The sequence below is a fragment of the Nannospalax galili genome, unplaced genomic scaffold (assembly GCF_000622305.1).
Source record: "Nannospalax galili isolate Female #2095 unplaced genomic scaffold, S.galili_v1.0 scaffold1398, whole genome shotgun sequence".
Lineage (NCBI taxonomy): Eukaryota > Metazoa > Chordata > Mammalia > Rodentia > Spalacidae > Nannospalax > Nannospalax galili.
Genome location: NW_008342016.1, coordinates 807,649 through 833,118, shown reverse-complemented (window position 1 = coordinate 833,118; position 25,470 = coordinate 807,649). Strand labels below are relative to the sequence as shown.

The following is a 25,470-nucleotide window of genomic DNA, read 5'->3' as shown; positions in this document are numbered from 1 at the left end:
CAAGTGCTGGTATCAAAGGCATGCGCCACCATACCCGGCTTGTTCACTGTTTTTTAAATAGGGTTTCACTGTCTCCCTGATGGTGGCTGGAATTTACTATGTAGCCCAAGCTGACCTCAAACTTGTGGCAATCCTCCTGCCTCTGCTTAGTTTGCAGGCTTGTGTGACCATCCAGCTTACTTGGATCTTTGCATCATCATTGTTAAGTAGCACCTCACGCACAGCCCACCCAGCTGTGAAGTGCTAGCAATGAGTAGAGGCGTCAGTGGAAAGTGATAAATGTTAGAATGTTTGAGACAAATTAGGCAGGAGCTGTTTAAACATGAGCAATGAAGGAAAGCCTCAAGAATAAGTTTCAAGTTTATCTAGCACAGGATCCAAGGGGACTATGGTTTCTTTTCATGCCAATCAATGACATCTCCCTGCTACTTACAGAAATCTACTTTAAAATATAAGACTAAAGTATAGGCAAAAGATCTGAGACCTAAGCATAGATTTAGGGTCTCATCAGCCCATAGGGGGAACAAGAATGGCAGGACTATCTTGAGAAGAGTCACAGGAAGTCAGCAGGTGCTGGGGATCACTCATCCCTACTGTTTTCTTTCTTTCTACAACTCAAATTATGGCAGCTAAACCAAGCAGTTACTGAAGTAACCACAACCAGCACTTCCAGTACCTCAACCTACCAGCTCCACCCACACTCCATCACAGAGTGTTCAATACTGGGGCAGAGGGATAGAAGGTCTAAGTCAAGCACGGACTTCAGAAGCAAAAGGACTCATAGAACTGATGACCACATATTTGAAGACCCCACCTGTACCTACTAATCAATATTTTGTTTCCCCCTTGAGTGTGGCGTAATCTAAATTAAAGACTGGGAATCTAACCAGGTTCCAAACCTCAGGGGTCTAATTCCATAGTACATTCACATTTTCAGTATGACCCAGCCTCTGAAGGAGAGTGTCGGCATAGGTGCCCTGTTCAGCATTTACAAAGTATCAGCTCAATGTGTGCAATCAGTGACAAGCTAGACTTTAGGTATCCAAAGAACCAGACGAAAATTCCCCTCCACTTACGGCAATTCTGATGTTCATCTGAGCCGTCCGAGCAGTCCTCATCCTGGTCACACACCCAGGACTGAGGGATGCAGGTTCCTTCACTCTGACACAGGAAATAGCCTGTTCTGCAGGAATGAGGAGCTGAAAAGAGGATTCATGATGGCAAAATTGAGTACACCAGAGTCTACTCAAGATCATGGTCAAATCACCCCACACAGAGAATAAAGTGGACACACAAATTTATGACAAACCTAGTGTGGTTTTTTTCTTTTTTAGTTTTTTAAAACAAAATTATTAAAGTCTAATTTATGCAAAAAATTAACCATGAGTTTTTAAATCTTTTTTATTTTTATTTTGGCATTTTTGAGACTGGGTCTCCCTTTAACCCCAGCTGGCCTAGAACTCACTATGAAGACCAGGCTGGCCTACCTCTGCCTCCTGAGTACTGGGATTAAAGAACCATAAGATTTTTAATTATTCAAAATGTTTTGTAACAGCTAATAGTAAGATAACGTGGTGAATGAGATATCCACATGTACTTATTTTAGAATTTTCAGCTAGCTCTCTAGAATGAATGCATACATCATAAAATGTGAATTAAACTTATCTCAAAAAATTAAGCTAATGAGTATGAAAGTGCTGGTAATGTGGTTGTTAGTGTCATTGGCATTGTGGACCCCATCGTTATAGGACACTGTAAAGTAATCATCTCTGAAGAGTTGGTAATCTCGCTGTTTATTTATTCCTTTATCCCAGAATAGACTGCTCTTACATTCTCCTACTGCTCAACTAGGAGTCAGATTGATATTATAGGACATGATCATGCTCCACAAACTTAACTTCGCTCATTCAAAAGATGAGCCACAGAGGAGAAGCATCCCCATCAGTTAGGGACTAGTAGAAATGCAAAAATTCCCAGGATCTACCCCAAACTTACAGAAACATAAGGAAAATAAGTGAGTAGCCCTGCATGGGACTACTGCTCCCCTTTCCTCCCTCCCATTTTCAAGCTCCTCATCATTAAAACAACACATCCAAGTGTGAGGGGCTGTGCCACAGGGTGGTCAATTCCAAACAAGATTAATGCTTTCACCTGCTTTCCTGATTGGGAATGATAACCTTTGTCTGTTGACCTGTCAGCATGAAGGACTGCAGCCCAGTGACTCATCGCCTATGGCAAGTTGGGAAGAGCAACGGACAGTGATTTGTGCAAAGCCCTCCCCAATCATAAGGACGTTTCCTAATCTGAAACCTACTCAGAATAATGCTGAGAACTACATGAAGAAAGGTTAAAATGGTTTTACAATTTAATTTCAGATTTAAAATGTTTTTTAAATTTTTTACTTTTTATTTATTTTTATTTTATGTGTATGAATGTTTTGCCTGCATGTGTGTAAGTGCACCCATGACATTCAAGCCAGTGGAGGACAGAAGAGGGCATCAGATCCCCTGGAACTGGAGTTAGACAGGTTATAGCTGCCACATGAATGCTGAAAGTGAACCTGGGTCCTCTGCCATCTCTCCAGCCCATATTATTTCTCTAACTAGATTTTTTTCTTTTAACATAAACTGAAACTAGTCACTATTGTGACTTCATGGTAACTGACGCAAGTCAAACTACATCTTTTATATATAAAAGGAACTGCTTCCTGGATCATAAATCACAGTAGTTAGTTCAGTAACATTTTTTGCTTTACAAAATTTGTAAAGTGAATAATCAGCAATAACTTGTAAGCTTAGAAAAACAAGTACAAATTCATTTGATTATGGTCAAAGTCTCATGACAAGATAGAAAGTGATATAATGGAGCCCCTCCCTCCAAAGTGAAACAATATTGGTGCCAGTTCACAGATCTCAACAGTTCTGGGTCTGCCACTAGCGCACAACCCTTCTCTTTGTTACAACTGAGCTCACAAGGCACTTACTTATGTCACTCAAAACAGGGCTGAACCTGGCCCCTCCCCACTTACCACAACCAATTTCATCTGTATCATCCAAACAGTCTCTGGTTCCATCGCACCTCCAAGCTGCAGGGATACAATATCCATTTCCACAGCGAAAATTTCCACTGCCACAGCCTATAGTAACCAAGAAACAGACATCATTTTAAAACCCATGAAAGAAACATAAATTTGGAATTAAAAAAATAATTCAACAACTTAGTAATCAAAAGAATGCGAATTACACATAAAATTATGAAAACATTTTCATACTGATAATATAAAAACATTCCATCTGCAAAGTTATTTTCATACACATTTGATTAGCACACACTTTGATATGACCAGTCCTTTAATACCAGGACTCAGGGCAGAAGCAGGTGGATCTGTGAGTTCCAGGACAGCCTGGTCTATGTAGTGAGACCCTGTATCAAAAGTTTGTTCTTTAACATTTACCTGTAGGTATTCTTTTCCTAAGGAATTAATCTGAGAACTAGGCAAAGATTCTAAATATTTTCATCACAACATCATTTATAATAAATTACAAAGCTCCTAATTATCCAATAATAAGATCAAATTTTCTTATATCTATGTCACAGCATACTGGGAACTTATGAAAATGGTGAAGAACTTCTAAATAATCTGAAGAAATATTTGCAATATAATATAAATAAAGATACCAGTGTGAACCTTAGCTAGAATGTTAATGTAGCTATGCCCATCATTGTTTAGATTTAGTTCCCCTCCTTATACTTCTTTAACTGGCTTTTCAATATTAAACCATATATAGAAAGTTTTAGATTCAGTTTAAATCAAATCAATACTTGAGCTCTTTTTTAAGTCAAATCTGTAAACTCATCTCTGTCAGTACATGTTTTTAAAAGATAAAACTAATTATCTGCAACCAGAGGGCAGGAACATGGCACCAAAGATTACCACACCCCATGAGGCAGTGGCTTCCCTAGTCCTGCTATAAAGGGAATGACTTAAGCTCATTTCATTTAACAACTATATCTTGCAATGTTCCCTGGTCTCTCCAGGGGACTCATTTGACAGTTGGAAATCCTCCAACTCTCCCCAAATATCTGGCCAGTGACCTTCCCAAGCATTTTGTGCCAAGAAGAAAAAAAAAATTTTAAGTGAGCAGCCAACACAAGCCCAACTTGGAGAAGTATCAAAATTATTCTTTCACAAAACCAAGGGAAAAGAGTAATTTTCAAAGTTGAAAAAATAATTTTATTTTCCTCCTACATTTAAGCAATCATGCTAAATTATCCAATTGAGGGGTTTGGCTATAATTAACCCCTACATTAGCTAAATATACAGATCAATTACCCACTCCTAGAATAAATAAACAACATGTTATCCTGACTTGTGTAAATGTAGGCATATCAACAGCATGACATAAACATAGTTAAGTGATCTATTCCTAGGGAATATAGGTTTTCTTCATGGAATGTTCAAATCTGATTGTCTGGTAGTGACATCCTGATTTATAATGTATGCTGCAAATGGTCAGAAACTTCCCTGGGCTTAATGGTGGTACCGAGTGGTACAGGAGTATGTACACCCAAATACCTTCTATAGACTAATGCATGGTGGTGGTTGGTGGTGCAGGTCTGGGGTTGGTGGTGCAGGTCTCTTATCAACTACCTTTAAAGCACAACAACCTCCCTTGCAAAAATGCCCCTAAGGAATGTACAAATTCACTCTGGAATCCCAGAACTTCTCATTGGATTTTGTTCTACAAAGCAATATTTCCATGGGAGATTAGGGGCTTTGGAGGGTTAGCTATTAACACAACATACATTAAATCACTTTTATCAATCAGGCCTATTGTTAATAATCCAGAATAATACATTGGTGAGTTTAGTGCATTTGTATCTTAATATCTAATCACTTCTGATTGAAAAAATTGATTTCAATTTTCAAAAATTGATCTATTTTCAAAAATAGATTGTAAAAGTCTAGTTTAAGTTTTATATTGTTGCTGCCTTTCTTGAAAATACACATAACTGATACTATTTCTTTAAGCAATTTTTAATGCAAGTTAAGTTGAGGGACGTGTTTATTTTATTTTTGTTAAAATACCAAGCTAAAGACATCATAAAAATATTATAAAATAAACAACCAAAAAATTAAGAACTTCAGAGCCAATTATTTAAAATCATACACACAAAATATTGATGAGAAATTTATTTTAACCCTAGGCAGAGATTTGTAATTTATCTCCCAATCATTGCATTATCTAAAGCAACATTATCACCCAGTTTACTCAATTTATCAACATTTCTATGATAATTCATCTGTCAAATTCACCTTTTCAGTGGGAATTCCACCCCTGTTATAATTTCCAAATGACCATTGTTTGAAAATAGCTATCAAAAAACAAATGGACACTTTATCATTGCTGGGTGGTCTCTCAGCAACCAGTCAAAATCCCCCACTGACACACAGGAGTGTGTCACTTATTCAGAGAATGTGTGTTGTTTAAAAACAAACTGCCTGTGAAAAGGTCTAGGTTAGGGCTCGATAACGAATGCAGGTGCCCCTGATTTCAACTGATTTAACTTTCTGAGTATCCTGTATTAATGGGTGACCTTTCCTCATAAGTCCTGTCAAGGTGACTATTAATCCTCTTAACAGCCCTGAGATGCAGACCCTTATTATGAACATTTTGTAAATAAAGAAATCAAGGCAGAGAGATTCAGTAACTTGCTTAGGACCTAACAGAAAACCTATAAAGAAACAATTTGAACTTGGCAATCCCATGTCAGCAACCATGCCACACCAACCACTGCTGTGCTCCCTTCACACACGCATGCACGCACGCACGCACGCACGCGCTCGCACCAAATTATTCCACTAAACACAAAAATGAATGTGAATTTCTCATTGATTTCCAAACTTGCTATCTACCAGTACTAGTTGAGTTCATGAATCAGCGTTGTGTGGACTCCATGATGGACATACATTGTTAGAGCAGCCTACTTTGAAACCAACATTGCACTGAACCATTCTTCACCTTTGGAAATTTTGCAGCGATCAAAAGCAACAAAGAGAAATCTAAAAAGAATTTTAATCCACTCTGAAATTTTAAATGAAACATAGGGATGAATTTCACGACTTTATAGAGAAAAAAACAATCTTCTTTATAAGTCACCATATCCCAATCTCCTGGTGTAAGTGTTAGACTAAGAATGTCCTAAGATAAGATATTAGAATAGCAGATAGTGTTCAGAGGAAGGAAGCACTGTGGAGCACTGTGGGGTAGCAAAAGCATACTTATCAGGAATTCAGTATGTCAGAACCAGTGCAAACAATGAAACTTCAGATAGGAATTTATAATCTTAAATTCATAGAAAAATGAAGCTAAGTTTGATGGTACATGCCAGGACTCAGGAGACTAAAATAAAGTAAGGGGATTTCTTGGGCTGCATAGCAAAACCATGTCTCAATTGAATTTTATCTGTACAGTGCATTCAAGGCCAGCCTGGGCTACATAGTGAGTACCAACTGGCCTGGAACTCACTATATAGACCAGGGTAGCCTCGATCTCATACAGATTTGCCTGCCTCTGCCTCTGAGTGCTGCGATTAAAGGCACACACCACCACACCTGGCTAGACTAGAATAATTTTATAAGGACTCTGAAGAAGTTATTTCAAAGGAAAACCGATAACAAACATTTCATTCTTTTCTAATATTACATAGTATTTGCACATGCCTGTGTGTGTGTGTGTATGTGTGTGTGTGTGTGTGTGTGTGTGTGTGTGTGTGTGTGTGTGTGTGTGTATGCCCACATGAATGGGCATATGGTACCACGGCATGTGTGTAAAGGTCAGAGGACAGCTTTCAGGAGTTGGTTCTCTCCTTCTACCATAAGTGTTACCCAGGGTTGGAACTCAGGACAAATGCTTTTACCCACTGAGGTCCTTTCATTCTTTTAACCTTTCCTTGCCCTATCATGATTTCTCTTCTTAGAAAAGAAAGTCAAATGGTAGTCAATGGAACATTCTTCAAAGTCAACGCAGTGAGGTAACTTCTGTAGAAAATCTTTTTTTTTTTTGCTAGATCCTCTTAAAACAGCCTGGTCCTTCTAAACACTTGGTCACCCTTAAGAGGCTTGTGAGCTTTGTTTTCAAAATGTATGCAACTAAACCACACTGTGATTGTTCTGCTTTCCCTGAATTCAAACAAACAAATGTAAAGCAATTCCTTAATTCATCCATAATCTTTTTTTCATTTTTTCTGTATTTAATTTTGAATCCCTTGGCACTGATAGACAAATCTCAAATGTTTATAACAAGTAACATATATAAAACGCTAATCTCCTTTTGAAGATTCAGGATTACCTGTTTATTTCCAAAACTATACACATTGTTTCAATGACAGCCAAGGCAACAAATTAAATGGAAGATCCTGCCCTGCCTCAGGGCAACTGGACACTCAAGGACTCACTAATGGAACTAATGGAAGCAAGACCACAACAGAACACCAAATAACAGGCTGAAATTCTTTTGTGTTTTTAATCTACTTTAAAAACTATTGGGGTCCTTTTTCCAAATTATTGTTTCACAGCCCCAATATATTAAGAGGTCATTTGTAGATGTCAAAGATTTAGGGACAAAACACATAAAACTAACTAATACATTATCATGTACAGGTATCATTTTAATGCAACTTAAAAAAAAATAGAACCAGGGTCTGGAGAGATGGATCAGTAGTTAAGAGTATGTACTGCTCTTGAACCCACATTGGGTAACTCATAACCACCTGTAGCTCCAGCTAGCCTTTGAGGGCACCTGCATTCACATGCACATAATCCACATGCAGACATGCATATACATAGTTAAAAATAAGAATAAATGAATAGGACCAAAATGGGGTTTGTAGCCTTTCCATGCTGAGTAGTGAGGAAATGAAGAGATGGAGCTGCCATCCTTTATAACACACTTCTTTCCCTTTCATCTAACCACTCGTCACTGGTCTTGCTCCCCACCACTGCTTGTTTTTCATTAAGTAGCTCCCACCCTGCAGTCAGCCTGACTGTCAGCACTACAGAGTATTATGAACCAAGCCACACTTCTTGGCATTTAAGATGGGACAGTCACTCATCTTTCAGAACAATTCTGATGGAGGCAGAACGCAAGGCACTCCTGGCCCCACCTATGGAATGTCAGTAGTAGTGCACACCCCTCACTGTCTCAACAACAACAAAAAAACCCACTTCCAAACCTGTCTAAACATCCTTGAAGGTAGCAGTACCACGTCCCAGTGAAGACCAGCTCAGAATCTCTAAGCAGCTTGGACATTCAGAGCTCAAAATGTCTTAACTCAACATGAAAGAGATCATCTAAGAAAGCCCCTATAATAAATTCCTCCCTTCTAAAGATAATAAAATTTCATAAACAGCAATTCCACTGCATCTCACCCATCAATAAGACCTGGGATTGGGAAATTCACACTGCAGCTGCTGGTACCAGTAACTTGAAATGAAACTCCCCTGGAACTGTGATAAAGAATCTTAAGTTCCAGGGAGGCCTGCTTCACCCTGGAATGCTCCACGGAGCGTCCACAGGGGAGGGAAGTCATGCCAGGGAAACACAAGCAGAGCAATGAAAAGCCTAAAGCAATTCTTCAGTAATATAAAGGATTGTGTCATACACATACCTGTTTTATGGTGAAATTATCAGAACAAAATTTCTTCAAATGTCCTCCTATCACCCCTAACCAGATACACTTACAAAAATTTACAAAAGTTGGAAATCCATTATGGGTCCAAAACATTCAAATGTATCTCCAAGATTTCACCAAAAACACTTGACAATGGAAATTCCCTCCTGACCAGAACCAAAGAATTGGCAACTAGTTCCAGTGATCTCTACCTGCCCTGAATAATCCACACAGGCCTTTCTCTATCTGCTAAGTCACTAAAGGTCTGTAGAGGGACTCTCCCTACACATAAGCAAAAACTAAGCTCAAAACCTTTCTCTATCTGCCCTGCCCCCCACTCAAAACTAACTGGTTAGTTACATCTTTAATAGCAAAAGAGTACTCTTATAAGGTGTTGACTCTTGAAACAGAAGAAAATTTAAGATGACTTGCTAGCCCCATAAATAAGAACACAATGAATCAAATTACTTCAGAAGAGTAAAATGCCCTTCAACACTTAGTGATTTAACATACTCTGTGAAAAACCCATAAATCACACACACACACACACACACACACACACACACACACACACACAGGAGATGATTTCTAACACAAATCACCCAAAGGATTTCTATATGGCTTCTAATTATAGCAGTAGTATTAGAAAATGGTTGAATTGAATCAAACATCAAAAAAAATATGCAGTTATGAGAAATAAATGCACACAGCTCCAGGGAGGCATCTTTCCTACTTAATGGTTTTAAATGATATGATCAAACACCTCAACACACAGATTTCAGAGAGGATCAGACCAGAGTTTTTCTGCTTCATTACATCCATGTATTGAACTATGAATGAAACTAGCAATCTTTTTATTTATTTGTTTTTATTTTATGTATATGAGTGTATTGCCTGCATGCGTGTAAGTGCACCTATGTCGAACAGTGCCTGTGGAGGACATAAGAGGGCGTTGGATCCCCTGGAACTGGAGTTACAGATGGTTGTCATGTGAGTGCTGGGATTCAAACCCAGCCTTCTGCAAAAATAACCAGTGCTTTTAACCACTGAGCCACCTCTCTAGCCCCACGTTAGCAATCTTAATAAACAGGTTTGGTCAGCAAGCCATCATATGAAAACTGGTTTGATATTACTTCAAATTATGACGATAGCAGGAGGGGAAGAAATTGAAATTTACACCTTGCTATGTCTGGGAAGATGCTCAGTGGATAAAAGCCTTGCCATGCAAGCCTGACAACCTGAGTTCGGTACCAGGACCCACATAAACCGAAGCAGTAGCACACATCAGTAATCCCAGCACTCACTTAGCAAGATGGGAGGTAGAGACAGAAGAATCAACTGGTGTGTGCTGTACAGCAGAAACAAGACACAGCTTGACGCGCCTGAACACACACACACACACACATACACACACACACACACACACACAAAGTAAATAAACCTCCCTGATTCTTAACTATCAAAATACTTATAATAACAAACTCTAAAAACATGAAAATGAAGAGAAAGGGTAGAAAGGGGGATAAAAAAGAGGAAGAGGCAGAAAGGAGAGGTGTCAGTACCAGACAGTGAATTTAACAAGACTGAGGATTCCATACCCTAACGTTGGTTTAAATTACAAATGGAATCTTGCACCTTAACCTCAAGTAGGTAAAAATGACAATTCATCCTTATTGATTATGGCCCAAATCCAGACTACACAAGCATGTCATTGCTATGTGGCTTTATAAATTACAAATTACATGGTAGGAACTAAATTACTTCTCATTACAGATTAGGTATTTATGTATAAATACGTATGTGTATGTGTTCTTTATACTTAGCCTGTTACTATTAGTTTAGTGAGACACACACACACTAAAATGTAATTTGAAAAAAGAACTTCAGAACATGCCTCACCAGCAAATTATCTGTTGCACCCAGTCTTTTGGCCCTGGCTTGTTATACCTGGGCTCAAACAGCATTTCTAGGTCTCCAAATCATTTCCAGGCACTATAAACATCATGTGGTATTAAGATGTGATTGTAATGACTGGAAACAACTCAATGGCTTATTGACACAAAAGCAACAAAATTATATTTTCACCAGCTGATGCCCATGTGATGAAATCCTGGTTGAGTTTCTGCCTATGGATGGTGAATTTATGCTGTCCCAATATTAATAACTGCTGAAATAAGTTTCAACCTGATCTGTGGTGACTGCCAGAAATAGGGTATATTTCCTAATATTTTACCTAATGTGTTTAAAGTATCATTAGCAATTAATATTTCCTAATATTTTACCTAATGTGTTTTAAGTATCATTAGCAATTAATATAAGAATGTGTGGTCACCATTATAAATAAATAAATTTCATTCATTGGGAAGATGCATACATGCCACAGTGCATGTATGGAGGTAGGAAAACAACTTGTAGAAGTCAGTGGTCTTCTTCCACCATGAGGGTCCTGAGGCTTGAATGAGGTCATTAGTCTTTGCAGTAAACACACTTACCCACAGAGTCCATACACACACACACACACACACACACACACACACACACACACAAATTACTGTAATTTCAATTTTTTAAGTATTGAAGGTATGCATTATCCTAGTCCTCAACTTTGCTTGTTTGTTGTTTGTTTTGTTTTTTGTTTGTTTTTGCTTTTGACAGGGTCTCCTGTAGCCCCTACAACTCACTATGTAGACCAGGCTGACCTTGATTTCACAGAGATCAGCATGCCTCTGCTTCCCATCAACTTTTTCTTGTATGGTATAAAAAAAACAAATGCAAAAAAATCTTCCACAAAAAGAATACAAAGTATTGCCTTTACAATACACTCAAAGGAAATTTTTTTATTTATAGTTAAACACAAATAAACCTCCAAAAGGAGGAATGAACCCATTGCCATGACTCCATCCCTGATAATAAAACAGAGCTCTCAAGAACTGTCCCCACCAGGGCATGATATCTCATGTCTGTAATCCCAGCACAGGAAAGGCTGAGGCAAGAGGATTGTCTGGGCTCTATAGTGAACTCAGGACACCACAGGCTGTAATCTCAGCCCTAGGGAGGCAGAGGCAGAGGAATCTCTTTGAGATCAAGGCCAGGCTGCTCTACATAGTGAGTTCCAGGTCAGCTGGGGTTACAGGGAGTCCCTGTCTCAAAAAGACCAAAAAAAAAAAAAAAATCCAAGTATTGTTCACAGAACAAATATGGTAGACTCAACAAATATGTACCACACTCAAATAAACCACTGATCAACATTCTCTTTGGAAGGCAGGACAATTGTCAGATGTACCCTCTTCACAATTTGCTCTACTTCAGGGAGTCAACTCAACCAGCCTAGATCCTTCTAGAAACCAAGAAACTAGGGCAAGTCAGTTCTTCCTGATAAGGGTTGTGCTCAATATTTGCTGTGCATACACAGCACTCTAAGTCTCCTGGGTAAAGTTACAAAGAGGAAAAGCAACATAAACTTAAAAAGCTCTTCCAATAGTCCAAGAAAAAGTGAATTAAAGCTTTATCTGGTCAAGTGATCCCACCTATCTGAAGATCCCTTCATCTCCCTTGGTTCTGATCACATGCCAGGATTTCTTGGCTCTCAACCCTGACCCCCGAAAATCTGCTCCTAAATGAGCTTATTCACTGGCTTTTAAAGTAATTTTTAAAGCTTTCCATGGTCATTTGTACTCACTAAAACATAGGATGCCACAAGGGAATGCACTTTCTAACTGTGCCCTTGTAGGTATTTTCCAATGCCCAAATACCTTCCCTGCAGTTTGACGGAGTAGATTGGAGGGAAACAAGCTATCTTATCAGGGTTCCTAATATCATGTGTTGTAACATTGCTTTTGCTGAAGCCAGAAGTCTCATAAGATTGAGCATTTTTCTATAAAAGCAGTCAAAAGGCTTTCCAGGAGAACCTGGGGGCATCTCTAGATCCATGTAATGAGTCTTGGATTAAGCTCAACTGAAGGAAAAGGCTCTGGGGAATATTGCCAAAGCAATGATTCCCAGGGCTTCAAGAGAAGACACAATGAATGAACACGATCTATTGAAACACCATGATTGTGTACTGTACAATTTATAACTCCAAGAACTCCTTCCACTGGAAATATAAGATTTACCAGTTCTACCCAAGCCAGGTGCATATGCACACATACACACATGCACATGAGCAGCCCAGTGGCTCAGATTTCCAGACTAAGGAACATGAAGCTGGGTATGTGGTCCTGTGTTTGTTCCCCATCACTAGAGTAATTCAGGATGTATCCATGAGTTTGCCCCCACCCCTCTTGGTTCAACTACAGCCATATATGAAATCACTATTTCTTCAAGTATGAGTTTACATTTTCCTTCTTCCACTCAGCCCCATGTTATCTATAAGTCACCAGCTTTATACAGCATGTTAAGAGGCTAGGTGTGAATTGTCAGATGGCTGCACACTACTGATAAAGACTTATAAAATTACAGTAGGGTAAAGAAGGGGCAGAGGCAGGAAGACTACTTAGAAACCAAGTAACCGTCTGAGGTTAAGTCCCTGATATCGTATACCAGGGACTCAGACTGCAGCTCCACCTCTTACTAACTCTATAGCAGTCATGTTAATGTCTGTGTCTGGTTTTCCTCTAAGGATGGTGATAATAGAAGCTCTTAAACATAATGATAAGGACAGAGTCAAGTACAGACCTGGTACATAGGCACTTGTTCAACAGACTGGGGCTAGCATTACTTTTATATTTTAGGCAAGTGTTTTCTGATCCTTTAAATTTTAAATCTTGTCTCCCTTTGAATTTGTTTTTCCCATTATACATCTATTTACTGATCTCTGGATCTTCTAGAGTCCCAATCTTCCAACAGAGAAGAATCTTTTGAGATCAACCAATTATGATATCTGAATACCATAAGCTGAATTAATACTATTTTCATATTAAATTACATCCACCTTGGGCTGTGTGTGATGGCCCACGCCTTTAATCCCAGCACTCTGGGAGGCAGACGCAGGCAGATCTCTGTGAGTTCAAGGCCAGCCTGGTCTACATAGTGAGTTCCAGGCCAGCTGGGGCTACAGGAAGACCCTGTCTCAAACAGACAAAAGAAAAAAATTTACATCCACCTTAAGATTTCTTATGGTGAAATTCACACAAAAAAGTTATAATCAAAACAAAGCTGAACTAGAAAAATTGAATTTAAGCCAGTTTTCAGGCACACATGGATTCCACCAGCAAAAACATGTCACCATTGAAAGACAACAAATTAAGTTTTTTCCATATTATCATTGGTAATAGCCATTATAACAACATTTTCAACCATTAAATTTCAAATGCTTAAAAAGTTTAGTAATAGAGGATGTGAGGAAAGGGGAACACTCATCCACTGCAGGTGGGATTGCAAACTTGTTCAACCCCTATGGAAAGCAGTGTGGAGAACTCTCAAAAAACTACAAATGAACCTACCATTTGACCCAGTTATACCACTCCTTGGCATATACTCAAAGAACTCATCCTATTGCAGAGACACTTGTACATCCATGTTTGTTGCTGCTCTTTTCACAATAGCTAAGAGATGGAAGCAACCTAAGTGTCCCTCAACTGGCAAGTGGATAATGAAAATGTGGTTCATTTATATGATGGAGTTTTACTCAGCAGTAAAGAAAGATGAAATCATGAAATTTTCAGGTAAATGGATGGAACTAGAAACTGTTATACTAAGTGAAGTAACATGGACTCAGAAAAAAAGACATATGTTCTCCCTCATATGTGAATCCTAGCACCAAATCCTTACAAGTGAGTATATATCCAGACATAATTACAGGAACCAGGATAATGAAAAGGAACCAGGATGGTAAAAGAAAAGAAAGAATCTGAAAGAGAAGAACAATAGGAAACAGCCATTAATAAAGGAGATAGGATTTTAAAAGGAGATAGGGATTTTAAAAATGGGGTTATTTTAAAGGGAGGAAGGTATACAAGGAACCTTGGAGAGAAGGGCATTATTAATGGAGAAATGGGGAAAATGGGGGCACTTTAAATGGGGAAACCATGGTGGAAGGGTTAGACAATGCAAGAGATAAATAATGCCTAGCTAGTTTAAAAAAACCAGAGGGAACCATATTAATCAAACAACCTACTGACAAATTATACATACAACTAGCTCAAGGAATATATGTCTAGGCAAGGTTTATCTGAGAATGTTTGGTCTTTGCCCATGTTTTATCTACATAGCACATGGTAATTAAAAGTACTAGATTGGCAGAACTTTCTTGGATGTTTAACAGCCATGCTTTGAGGCCTGTACTAATTTGGTCAGATACATAAAGGACAGTTTTTGCTCCTTGCCCTCCTAGGTCGACTAAGCTCCAGGGGAATATGAACATCTCTCAAACTGTCCTGTAACTATGGTGAGTCACCTGCCCTCTTGATCAAGAAGGCCATGGAGACCCCACCAAATGGACCAGTATCCAATCTATAAAGAGGAAAGTCAACACAAAGGAAACATTTCCTCCATGCTTCCAACTGAAGCCAGCCATGGTCAAGTAGGACCTTTGGCTTTTCTTCACATAGATGGAACTGGTAAAAGAAAGGAGCCAGGGACTCCTCCCAAGCCCATGTAACCCCCAAGGAACAGATCCTCAAACGACCTTAAGAATAAAAATAAACTGGTTTATCTGGGCCAACTGTATGGTCTTAAATACCCAAAAAGAAAGCATAACCAAAGATTAAAGGGATCAATATAATTCTTTAAGAGTCCATGTGTATAGCTAAAGGCTACATAACAAGAAACAATGCCAGACAGGAGATACCTTCCTTAGAGTTGTTGGTCAGGATGGCCTAAGAGACTCCAGCATAGAATGGGGAAAATGAACAGCAGACTCCAATCTTATCTAAAGAAATATTGGCAACTGATTGTTGCTAGATGAGGAAGAACTGATCTTCCTAAAACAAGGAACTCTAGATAGGCTGACTAGATTTAGCGAATGGACAAGCACTGGGGAACTGTTGGGGGTGCCGACAACACAGTGGACAGTAACAGGGATGACAAGAGTATATGGGCTCCAGTCGGGGGTCGGGGGGACTATGGGAGGGTGCCATTTGAGATGTGGGTATATAGATGAATAAGATCGTTTGGGATGTTCTATAGGAAATACACACCAAAACCAACAAATAAAAAATGAGTTATATTTGAGGAAGAAGTATAAAAATTTGCTTCATGTTAATTAGTAAAGGTAAAAAACATTACCATTGAAATATACCTTATGACTTTATATCCATGCTCAGGTGCCAAGGATCTCAGAAAGTAACCGACTGTGACTAGTAATAGTCACATAAACAAATATTACAGACACATGTGATGATGTTAACATTAATATCACAACATAAGACAGTACAACCTTAAAAACCCCACAGCCCTTAAAAAATCCAAACACTTAAAAGTCCGTAGTCTCTTTTAAAAGTCTCTTAACTGTGGGCTTCTATATTAATTCAACTGTGAATCTAAAACTTAATTTTACAATTTTGAAAGAGATGTATCTTTGCTCTGGAAATTATTATTGAATATGTTAATGCTGTAATGAAGTGTTTCTTCTAATCATGTGGTTTTTAAATAAATAATTTTTTAAAGTTTAGTAATAATAAAAAATAATTCATGTTTAAATAGCATTAACCAGGTGCTTTAACATTTTTTTTTTCTTGAGACAGGGTCTCACTGTGTAGCCCTGACTGGCCTGGAATTCACTATATAGACTAGACTGGCCTTGAATTCACAGAGATACATCTACCTGCCTTAATCTTAATCCAAAGACTTTTATAATAACTGTATTTAGAGTTAATGAGTTAATGTGAGAGTACTAAACCAAATTGTCCTCATTTAACCCAGGTAAATTGGACAGTTGTTTCTACCTTGATGTGATAGCTTTAAAAATGTCAAGCATGGTCAAACAATTTCTATCTCACAAAAAGAAAAATCAAACTACTAAAGGTAGTATCACCATAGCAACTGTTGAGTGGTAGAGATCTAACATGAAGAAACTGAAGAATGAGCATTTTTTTAAGCAATGTCTCATGTAATCCAGGCTAGTCTATAGCCAGGGATGACCTTAATCTGATTCTACTGCCTCCACCTCCCAAGTGCTGAGATGACAGAACTGAGCCACCATACCTGGATAGATAGTGACAGAGATCAAACCTGGGACCTTGTGCATACTAAGCAAGCTATATCCCCAGACCAAGCACTTCTTTCTGTCAAAATCATTGATTCAAGGGTGCAACTTGGTGATATCTATCAGTACTGCCTAAGAGCAAAGGTTAAATGAGACCTGAAGGTCACATTTTCGAATTCTTCTGGTATATGATATGTGCTTTCAATTTCCTTCCTGTACCCTGGAGTCATTCAGAGTGAGTTTTATCATCTTTCTGTACAACACAGACCTAGGGATTCTGTTCTCCAGTTCTCCAAAAGAAATACCTCCACTTGTCCCATCATTCCTTCCACAGCATTGTTTTCCGTATCTCATTATCTCTATTTCCTCCAAACACAGTTCAAATTTTTTGTCTATCTCAAAAAGTTGAATGCAAAGCTTAGTAAAAGATGACCAGTGTTGCTTGAAAATCTGTGGCCAGGACCAGTAGTAACAAATCACAACATTCATTTTCTCTTCTTCAGGAACAGGATCCTACATGTTATTAAGGTGAGCAATGTACTCAGTTAAAAAAAAAAAAAAATCTGTATTCCCAGACTTCAAGTAAGTGTGGTTGTGGACTTCCAGAAAGTTTTCTTTAAGAGAAAAGTATCCTCAAATCCCACCACCTGGCATGGAGAAAGGCTGTGGTTGGCTACAGCACTCATTTTCGACAACTCAGAAGCAGGAACACAGGTGCCTGGGTCCTGATGATAGATACCAGGGAAGTAACCACTCAAGCCAAATGAAGTCCTCTCTGAAAAGGCAGAAATGCAGAGTGAAGCATGGGATGCCTCCCAGCATGAGGGACTTGAATCAGTCTTAACCTTTCTTTAAGCAGATTATTCTAGAGTTCTTGCTTATGCCTGGCACTGTCCCAGGCACAGGAGACCAGAGGAGGCATCATGGCCCTATTCTAGGGGGAGAGATAAAAATACATACATAATTATAGCGCATGGTGTGATAAGTACTGGAAGAGGGGTTCAGATAGTACTCAGTGGAGCTCAAGAAAGGCCCTGTGGAGGAAGGGCACTTAAACTACAACACGTGGGTCTTAAGGGGGAATAGCCTAGAGTGAAGGAAGCAGACTAAGCAGAGAGGCAAGTGCAATATACATTGTCCCTTATTGCTTTATCATCGATACAAGCCTTCAAATAACAAAGACCACACTTGAGGAAGATTCCCTGTTATGTGAAGTTAAAGATACATATTTATAAGATTAAGAAGCCCTCTAAAACCATTCAGGGCCTCTGTGGAGTCAATTCAACTCACCAGGCATATATAAAGCACCAACTGCTTTTCCATCAACTAGGACCTCCTCCCCAGCACAAACTTGCCAACTTTCTATTGAATTGGTTCCTGAAAAATTTAATAAACTATAAATGAGCAAAGCAAATCGGTGTACTTTTCCTTTTATCATTTATTAATTTATTAAATTGAGGGCATGAAGCTGGAGAGATGGGTCAGTAGTTAACAACACTATTGCTTACAGAGAACTTGAGTTCAGTTCCCAGCACCTATGTTGGGTGGCTCACAACTGCCTGTAAATCTAGCTCCAGGAGAGCCAACACCTCTGGCCTTCTCAGGCACCCACACACACAGAACACATACATACATACATACATACATACATATGCACACACAACTAAAATTAATGAAACAAATACTTTAAAAATTGAGGGCGTCATCAATACAGTTACAGATGCTAATAACAGAGCATTAGAATAAGCATGCGTGATCCAGGGCCAAACCTCATACTCAAGGAAAGCAGCAACACACCTTCCTTGATGGTCATAAGGACTAAAAGTTATAGCTATGGTGAGTATGTCAGGCATGTAATAATTTCAGAAATGACAATCCAATACAAATATCATTCCTTCCTGCCCCTCTGTTCACTCCCTGTCAGTGAAGATGGGCCCACAACAGGGGCACTAGTCCCATTTTGGGGAGCCTGGACAATTCTTTTGAAGTATGAGACTGTTCTGAATATTATAAATGGTTTAGAATCCTGTCCTTTGCCCTCTAAATGCTCGTGACCTTGTGACAATTGAAAAATGTGTTTTGTTTCCAAACACTCTGGAAAGGATGGGGACCAAGCAAATAGAACTCAATGGACTCTTTTTTATGTGTGTATATGTGCACACAATAAACTAGAACTATTGGAAGTTCAATAAGCTAGAATGTTCCAGATGGAATCCAGAAAATTCCAGAATACTTATAAATGTATTAATATACACATACATTGAAAAGACATCTAATATTCCTATAAAGAAAATATACTCACAAAGTCAGGCGTGGTGGCACATGTCTTTATAAAATCCCAGCACTTGGGAGGCAGAGGCAGACAAATCTCTGTGAGTTCAAGGCCAGACTTGTCTATGTAGCAAATTCCAGGCCAGCTGAGGCTTCAGGGAAACCCCATCTTAGAAAGAAAGAAAGAAAGAAAGAAAGAAAGAAAGAAAGAAAGAAAGAAAGAAAGAAAGAAAGAAAGAAAGAAAGAAAGAAAGAAAGAAAGAAAGAAAGAAAGAAAGAAAGAGAGAGAGAGAAAGAGAGAAAGGAAGGAAGGAAGGAAAGAAAGGAAGAAAGAAAAAAAGAAAGAAAGGGAAAGAAATTGAGCTGGAGATAGTTCAGCAGTTAAGAGCACTGGCTGCTCTTAGAGAGGACCTGGGTTTGGTTCCTAGCACCCACATGGCAGCTAACAACCATCTTTAACTCCAGAAGATCCAACACCCTTCTCTGATTCATGCATTACACAGCATGGGTAGACTTACATACATGCAAACAATACTCATACACGTAAAACAAAAATAATAAAATAAAATATTTTTAAATAGTAATAATAGAAATTACCGAAAAGAACAAATAGAAGCTTTCTCAGGCCGGGCATTGGTGGTGCACGCCTTTTATCCCAGTACTTAGGAGGCAAAGGCAGACAGATCTCTGTGAGTTCAAGGCCGGCCTGGTCTACATAGTGAGTTCCAGGCCAGCTGAGGCTACAGGGAGACTGTCTCAAAAAGACAGAAAAAAAAGTTTTTTCTACGTTCTGTAGAGACTCTCCCCTTCACATCATCCACAGGCCCACAAGTTTAGTGTGACATTCATCATCTAGACAGTTCCAGAAGTAATACTAACTTAACTGGATCTAAGAAAAAGAAATAAATAAAATAAACACGGGAATATAGCTCAGTGGTAGAGTACTTCCCTAATATGTATATGGCCCTAAGTTTAATTCTCAGCACCACAAAAAAAAAAGAAAAAAGAAAAAAAACTGGTAGATCTGCTTTTCCTCATTGTAGCAAATAGTGTCTTTATAAGATGATAGAGAGATAGCTAAGTCAGTAAAGCACTTGCCACACAAACATGAGGACTTGAGTTCAATCCCCAGCACCCACATAAAAAGGCCAAGCACAGAAGTAAGCATCTGTGAACTCAGAACTGGGGAGGTGGAAGCAGGAGGATCCTCGGGGCTTGCTGGCCAGCCAGTCTAACCAAATCAGTAAGCTCTAGGTTCAATGAGAGACCCTATTTCAAAAGATAAGGTAGACAGAGGTTGAGGAAGATACCTGATGTCAACTTCTCATCTCCTTGTACAAATGTGCACATTCACACATGAGCGCACTCATACCACATACATACATTCACATACATATATACACACATACAAAAAAAAGATTTGATCACTCTACTTCCCAGCTTATATTTCTTCAAAGCTAGCTCCTGTGGCCCACTCTCCTGGAAGACTCAGTTCAAATAGCCCAGCTGTGAGATCTTCCTTGACCCTTCACCCTCCTGCATGAACTGGACTTCATCATCCCCTTTTCTGCACTCCCAAACCACTAGTACAATGCTTCTGTATATAACCAATTCCTGGTAGGCTCTAAGCAAATGTTCATGTAACAAACATGCCAGTGCTCTTTTTTTTTTTTTTCATAGAAGGGTTTATTTGAGCTTACGGTTCCAGGGTAATTACAGTCTGTCACAGCAGGGACGCATGGTGGCTGGAGGTGGCTGGAGCAGGAGCAGCAGAAGCTAAGCTCTCATACCACGCAGGCACAGGAAGCAAGAGAGCCCAGTGCTCATTCTTACTGGAAGGATTAACTAAATCTAGTTCTCACTCACCTATAACTCCTCAGTGACCTTCCTGCAATTTTATTTAATAATAAAGGACTGGTTTTTGTTCTATTTATGGAGCAGGTTTTCACTATATAGGGCAAGCCAACCTCAAGCTCACAATCTTCCTGCATCAGTCTCCCAAAACCTTGCTTGCACCAGCATACCTGCCTAAAAGCTCAAGGTCAAGTATTCATCCTCAATTATCCTCTGCTCTCAGCAAATCTTTCACCAGAGGATACACTGATCTCTTCTTAGACCTGCCATTCTAATCCACAGGGTTAGAGAGACATCAACAGTAAACTGCACAAAACCAGGTTGACAGAAAGCATGTCTAGGGCACCTGAGATACTGAGAAGGGGGAACCTCTCCATAACATGGGGGAGTCTTTGCCTTTAAACCCTGGAATGTGAAGAACCAAATATTCTTAGGAACACAGAAGCAGGAGACAAAGCCTTATCTTCTAACATTTCTTTGGAAGTTGTACCTCCTTAAAAAAAAAAAAAAAAAAAAAAAATCTGCATTTTTCCTCGGACAGTGTTTCCTATGGATAGAGAATTTGACAGGTGGTTTCTATTTCAAAAGCCCACAGCATGGAGGCTTCTCTGCAGGAAGAAGCCCAACCAGGAACTGGTCAACTGTGAAGATTTGGTACCAGCTTCCCTGTACGGCCAAAAGTTCACTGAATTCTCACCAAGTGCTAGTACCTTGCATGTTGACGATGATCTTTACATAATCCCAAAGCCCAAGACAGGTGAAAAGGGACTGTGGGGGAATAGCTAGGGAACTTTTAAAATCTCAGAAAAGCCCAAAGTTTGGCTTGGCAACAAGAGATTCAAATCTACCTCACTGGCTTTATCCCATTCCCACATAGCAGACTATGTGTGTGTGTTAGGTGGATATGCATACATGTACTTCTGTGTACAGGCACAGGTGTATGTCTGTGCTCAGAGGCCAGAGGCCCACACCAGGTGTCTTCTTCAATAATTTTCCACCATATTTTGGGGGACAGAATCTCTCACTGAACCAGGAGCTCACTGATCGACTAGACTAGCTGGCCAGCAAGCCCCAGGGATCCTCCTGACTCCAACTCCCCAGTGACTGAATTGTGGCCATAACTCTGAGGCAAGCTACCTTCAATCACTTTGAGGAAACCATGGGAATTCTCTCTTTATAGTGGGAGTGATTTTAGCAAAGAATTTTTGCATATATGAAAATATTTACTAACTCTAATATTTCTTCCTAAAGCAATCCTAACAATCCTGAGATGCAAATCATCCATGTGTTCAAGGCCTTTCAGAATGGGCAATGGTATGTTCTAGGATATGGGATACACTTTTGTAATATTTGGTTCACTGTTAATTGAAGACTAGGACACTTAAGGCCTGACTCAGGGCACACCCCACAGTCACACCATTCTGGAGGCTGAAACAAAAATTTAGCTGTGTTATTTGCATGGTATTTTTAAAATGTAATCAAACTTTACATGAATGAAGTCAATATATCACAATAGGCTGGGGCATCACTCAGTGGTAGTGTACTTGTCTCATATGTACTTGGCCCTAAGTTCATTTCTTTAATTTTAAAGATATATACATTTGTTGGGAGTGGTGGCACATGCCTATAATATCAGTACTTGCAAAGTAGAGGCAAAAGGATCAGGAGTTCAACGTCTTTCTTGCTACATAGTGAGTTTGGGGCTAACTTGGGCTACATGAGACCCCGTCTCAAAAACAAAATATATATTTAATTTAAATGGTTCACCTAATGTATATGCTAAAGTTTACTCTTAGGGATGGCAAGATGGCTCAGCAGGCAAAGATACTTGCTGCCAAGACTGAGGACCTGAGTTCAATTCCCAGAACCCACATGGTGGAAGGAACGATCCAACTCCCAAACTGTCCTCTGACCTCCACATTGTAGCAAGCACAGGCCCACATTATACATACACACAAACACACAAAAATTTCCCAAGAACCAAATAATGTTTCATTACATTGTATCACTCATCCAGTTTTAACTTAGGGCGAAGGAAGAAAACAAAACATTAAATGACAATAGCAGAAGTTCATCTACAACATTACATGGTGCTCACCTCTCCCTAATGTCACCACAACGGAGTTCATTTAAGTTTCATTCCCATAAATCATCTTTTCAAAATGTGCTGAGATGACGGATCAAGGTGCCAATGTTGGCTTCTCCTTAAAGTCATGTATTAAAAGTTACTCTGGTGTGTCCCTCTCAAAGTAAACCTAGTTTGAACATTCTCATTATTAAAGTATGGTTAGCAGACAGTGAATGAGAGAAAGACTATCTCTCATCTGTCATCAATAAAATAAATCACAGAATAGCCTTTAATCTTGAGTACAATTTACTGATTTGGTCATTTATTTACAAAATTGATGGAAATTGTTAACAGGAAGTTAATTGATTTAAGTCACCTGATTACCACAGTTAATTAACCACACTGACTTAATCTTTGAAAACATCAACTAATCATTTCCCAGGTGTCAAGGAGTAAATCCTTAAATAAAAAAATAAACCTCTATCCTCCACTAAAGGGAGATTTCTTGAGTGTTTTCTTTTCAGATTCTAATCTAGCCACAAGCAAGTTGGGGGGCAAGGGGGGTTCTTTTTCTTGTTGACAATATTGAAAGAGCATCCACTGTTCTAGCCCCTCCCCCTTATTATACTAAAAGAAATCCTGCCATGCAACTTTACCAACCATGTCATTTTGAATTACTTCAAAAATAAACATGGAACATTTCTTGAATAAAAATGAAGGACAATTGACAACTTTCATCTAGAAAAGTAATTTTCAAAAAAAAACTTTAAATACTTTATTTGGGGCTGGAGAGATGACTCAGTGGTTAAGAACACTGGCTGTTCTTGCAGAAGTCCCAGGTTCGAATCCCAGCACCCACATGGCAGCTAACAACTGTCCATAACTCCAGTTCCAGGGGATCTGACAGCCTCTTCTGTCCTCTGTGGCCATTGCACAACACGGGTGCACTTACTTACATGCAGGCAATACATTCATATACACAATAAAAATAATAAATTTCTTTTAAAAAATACTTTATTTGGAGGGACTGAATGTAAAGGAACAGTAGAAGGGAATGGGAAGTTTTAACCATTCTAATCCTGACTGTGGTGGTTGTGATAAAATATATTCATATATATGTATACATATAATATTTATAGACATAGGGTTTGGGGTGTACCTCAGATAGAGCACATACTTAGCATGCAGTGGGCCCTGAGTTCAATCTCTAGTGTCTTCCCAAAAACTTAATAGAAATGTATACACAAATTTTACTGTGTTACTTTAAAATTAAAGCAGTTCATTAATACTGAAAGTCTATTGCTGTGAGATCGGTACAATCTCACTCTTTTTTACAGACCGACAACTTGCCCTTGCCACAATATATTCTCAAGTAGTGTCCCACTGCTTCTCTTCAAAATGAAGAGCCACCTGTCTTGGATATACCATGTGCCCGTGGAACAGGAAGCCTCCAGGGAATCAAAGTTCCAGGTCACTATAAGTCACATTAGACCCCTTAACGATTAGGGCTTTAGTAAAGCTCCATCTCTCTTTACTTCTCTTTCTCATTCCTTCAGTCACATCCAAATGCCTGCAAAATTGTAGATTACAATGGGATTTTGTTGCATACTTTTCTAATCTGCAATTGTTACAGCTCCTTTGATTCTGCTTACAGGGAACATTTGTCCTGCTAATAGCTCAGTTCTCTCGTGCCGTGTTCTTACTCGTCTTCACTGTTGGGTTTAATTATTTATGGTGAGAAGCATCAAACTTTCACTGTCTTCCAGTTAGCATGTTCAATTTTTAAGCCACATTTTGTTTTTCACTAGAATCTCTGCTTCCATTGATGACTTAGCAAATTCCTTCAACACTTCACTGCACCAAATATTAGGGAAGAAGTAGATTTTTATATCAAAAGTATACTTAAAAAAATCAGAATTTCTGGACATAAAAAATTAACCTTTGGGCTGGAGAGATGGCTCAGCAGTTACACTGGCTACTCTTGCAGAGGACGGGGGTTCAATTCCCAGCACCCACAGGCAAGTACATAACTCCAGTTCCAGGGGATCTGACTCCCTTTTCTGACCTCTGTGGGCATTGCATGACATGGATGCACTTATATACATGCAGGCAATACACTCATACACATAAAATGAAAATAACAAAATTTTTTTAATTAACCTTTTAAGGCCAAGCATAGTGCATATGCCTTTAACCCCACCATTCTGGGGGCAAGGGCAGGTGAGTTGGATGGATGACAGGGAAAGAAGCTGGGCGTGGTGGCACACCTTTAATCCCAGCACTCGGGAGGCAGAGGCAGGTGGATCTCTGTGAGTTCAAGGCCAGCCTGGTCTACACAGTGAGTTGCAGGACTGGTAGGGCTACAGGGAGACCCTGTCTCAAAAAGACCAAAAAGAAAAAAGAAAATGAAGAAGAAAGAGAGAGAGAGAGAAAGAAAGAAAGAAAGAAAGAAAGAAAGAAA

General features: G+C 39.1%; 1 protein-coding gene across 1 annotated transcript in view; it reads right to left on the bottom strand.

Annotated features, from left to right (window-relative positions):
* Positions 1 to 25,470, bottom strand: part of Lrp2 (LDL receptor related protein 2) — a 172,310-nt gene that overhangs the window by 137,778 nt on the left and 9,062 nt on the right. Inside the window, exons 2-3 of the mRNA XM_008837820.3 lie at positions 3,029 to 3,136; positions 1,077 to 1,199 (exon numbers count right to left, since the gene is read on the bottom strand). Of these exons, the coding sequence (XP_008836042.1) occupies positions 1,077 to 1,199; positions 3,029 to 3,136 (231 nt within the window). The remainder of the gene's footprint in view (positions 1 to 1,076; positions 1,200 to 3,028; positions 3,137 to 25,470) is intronic.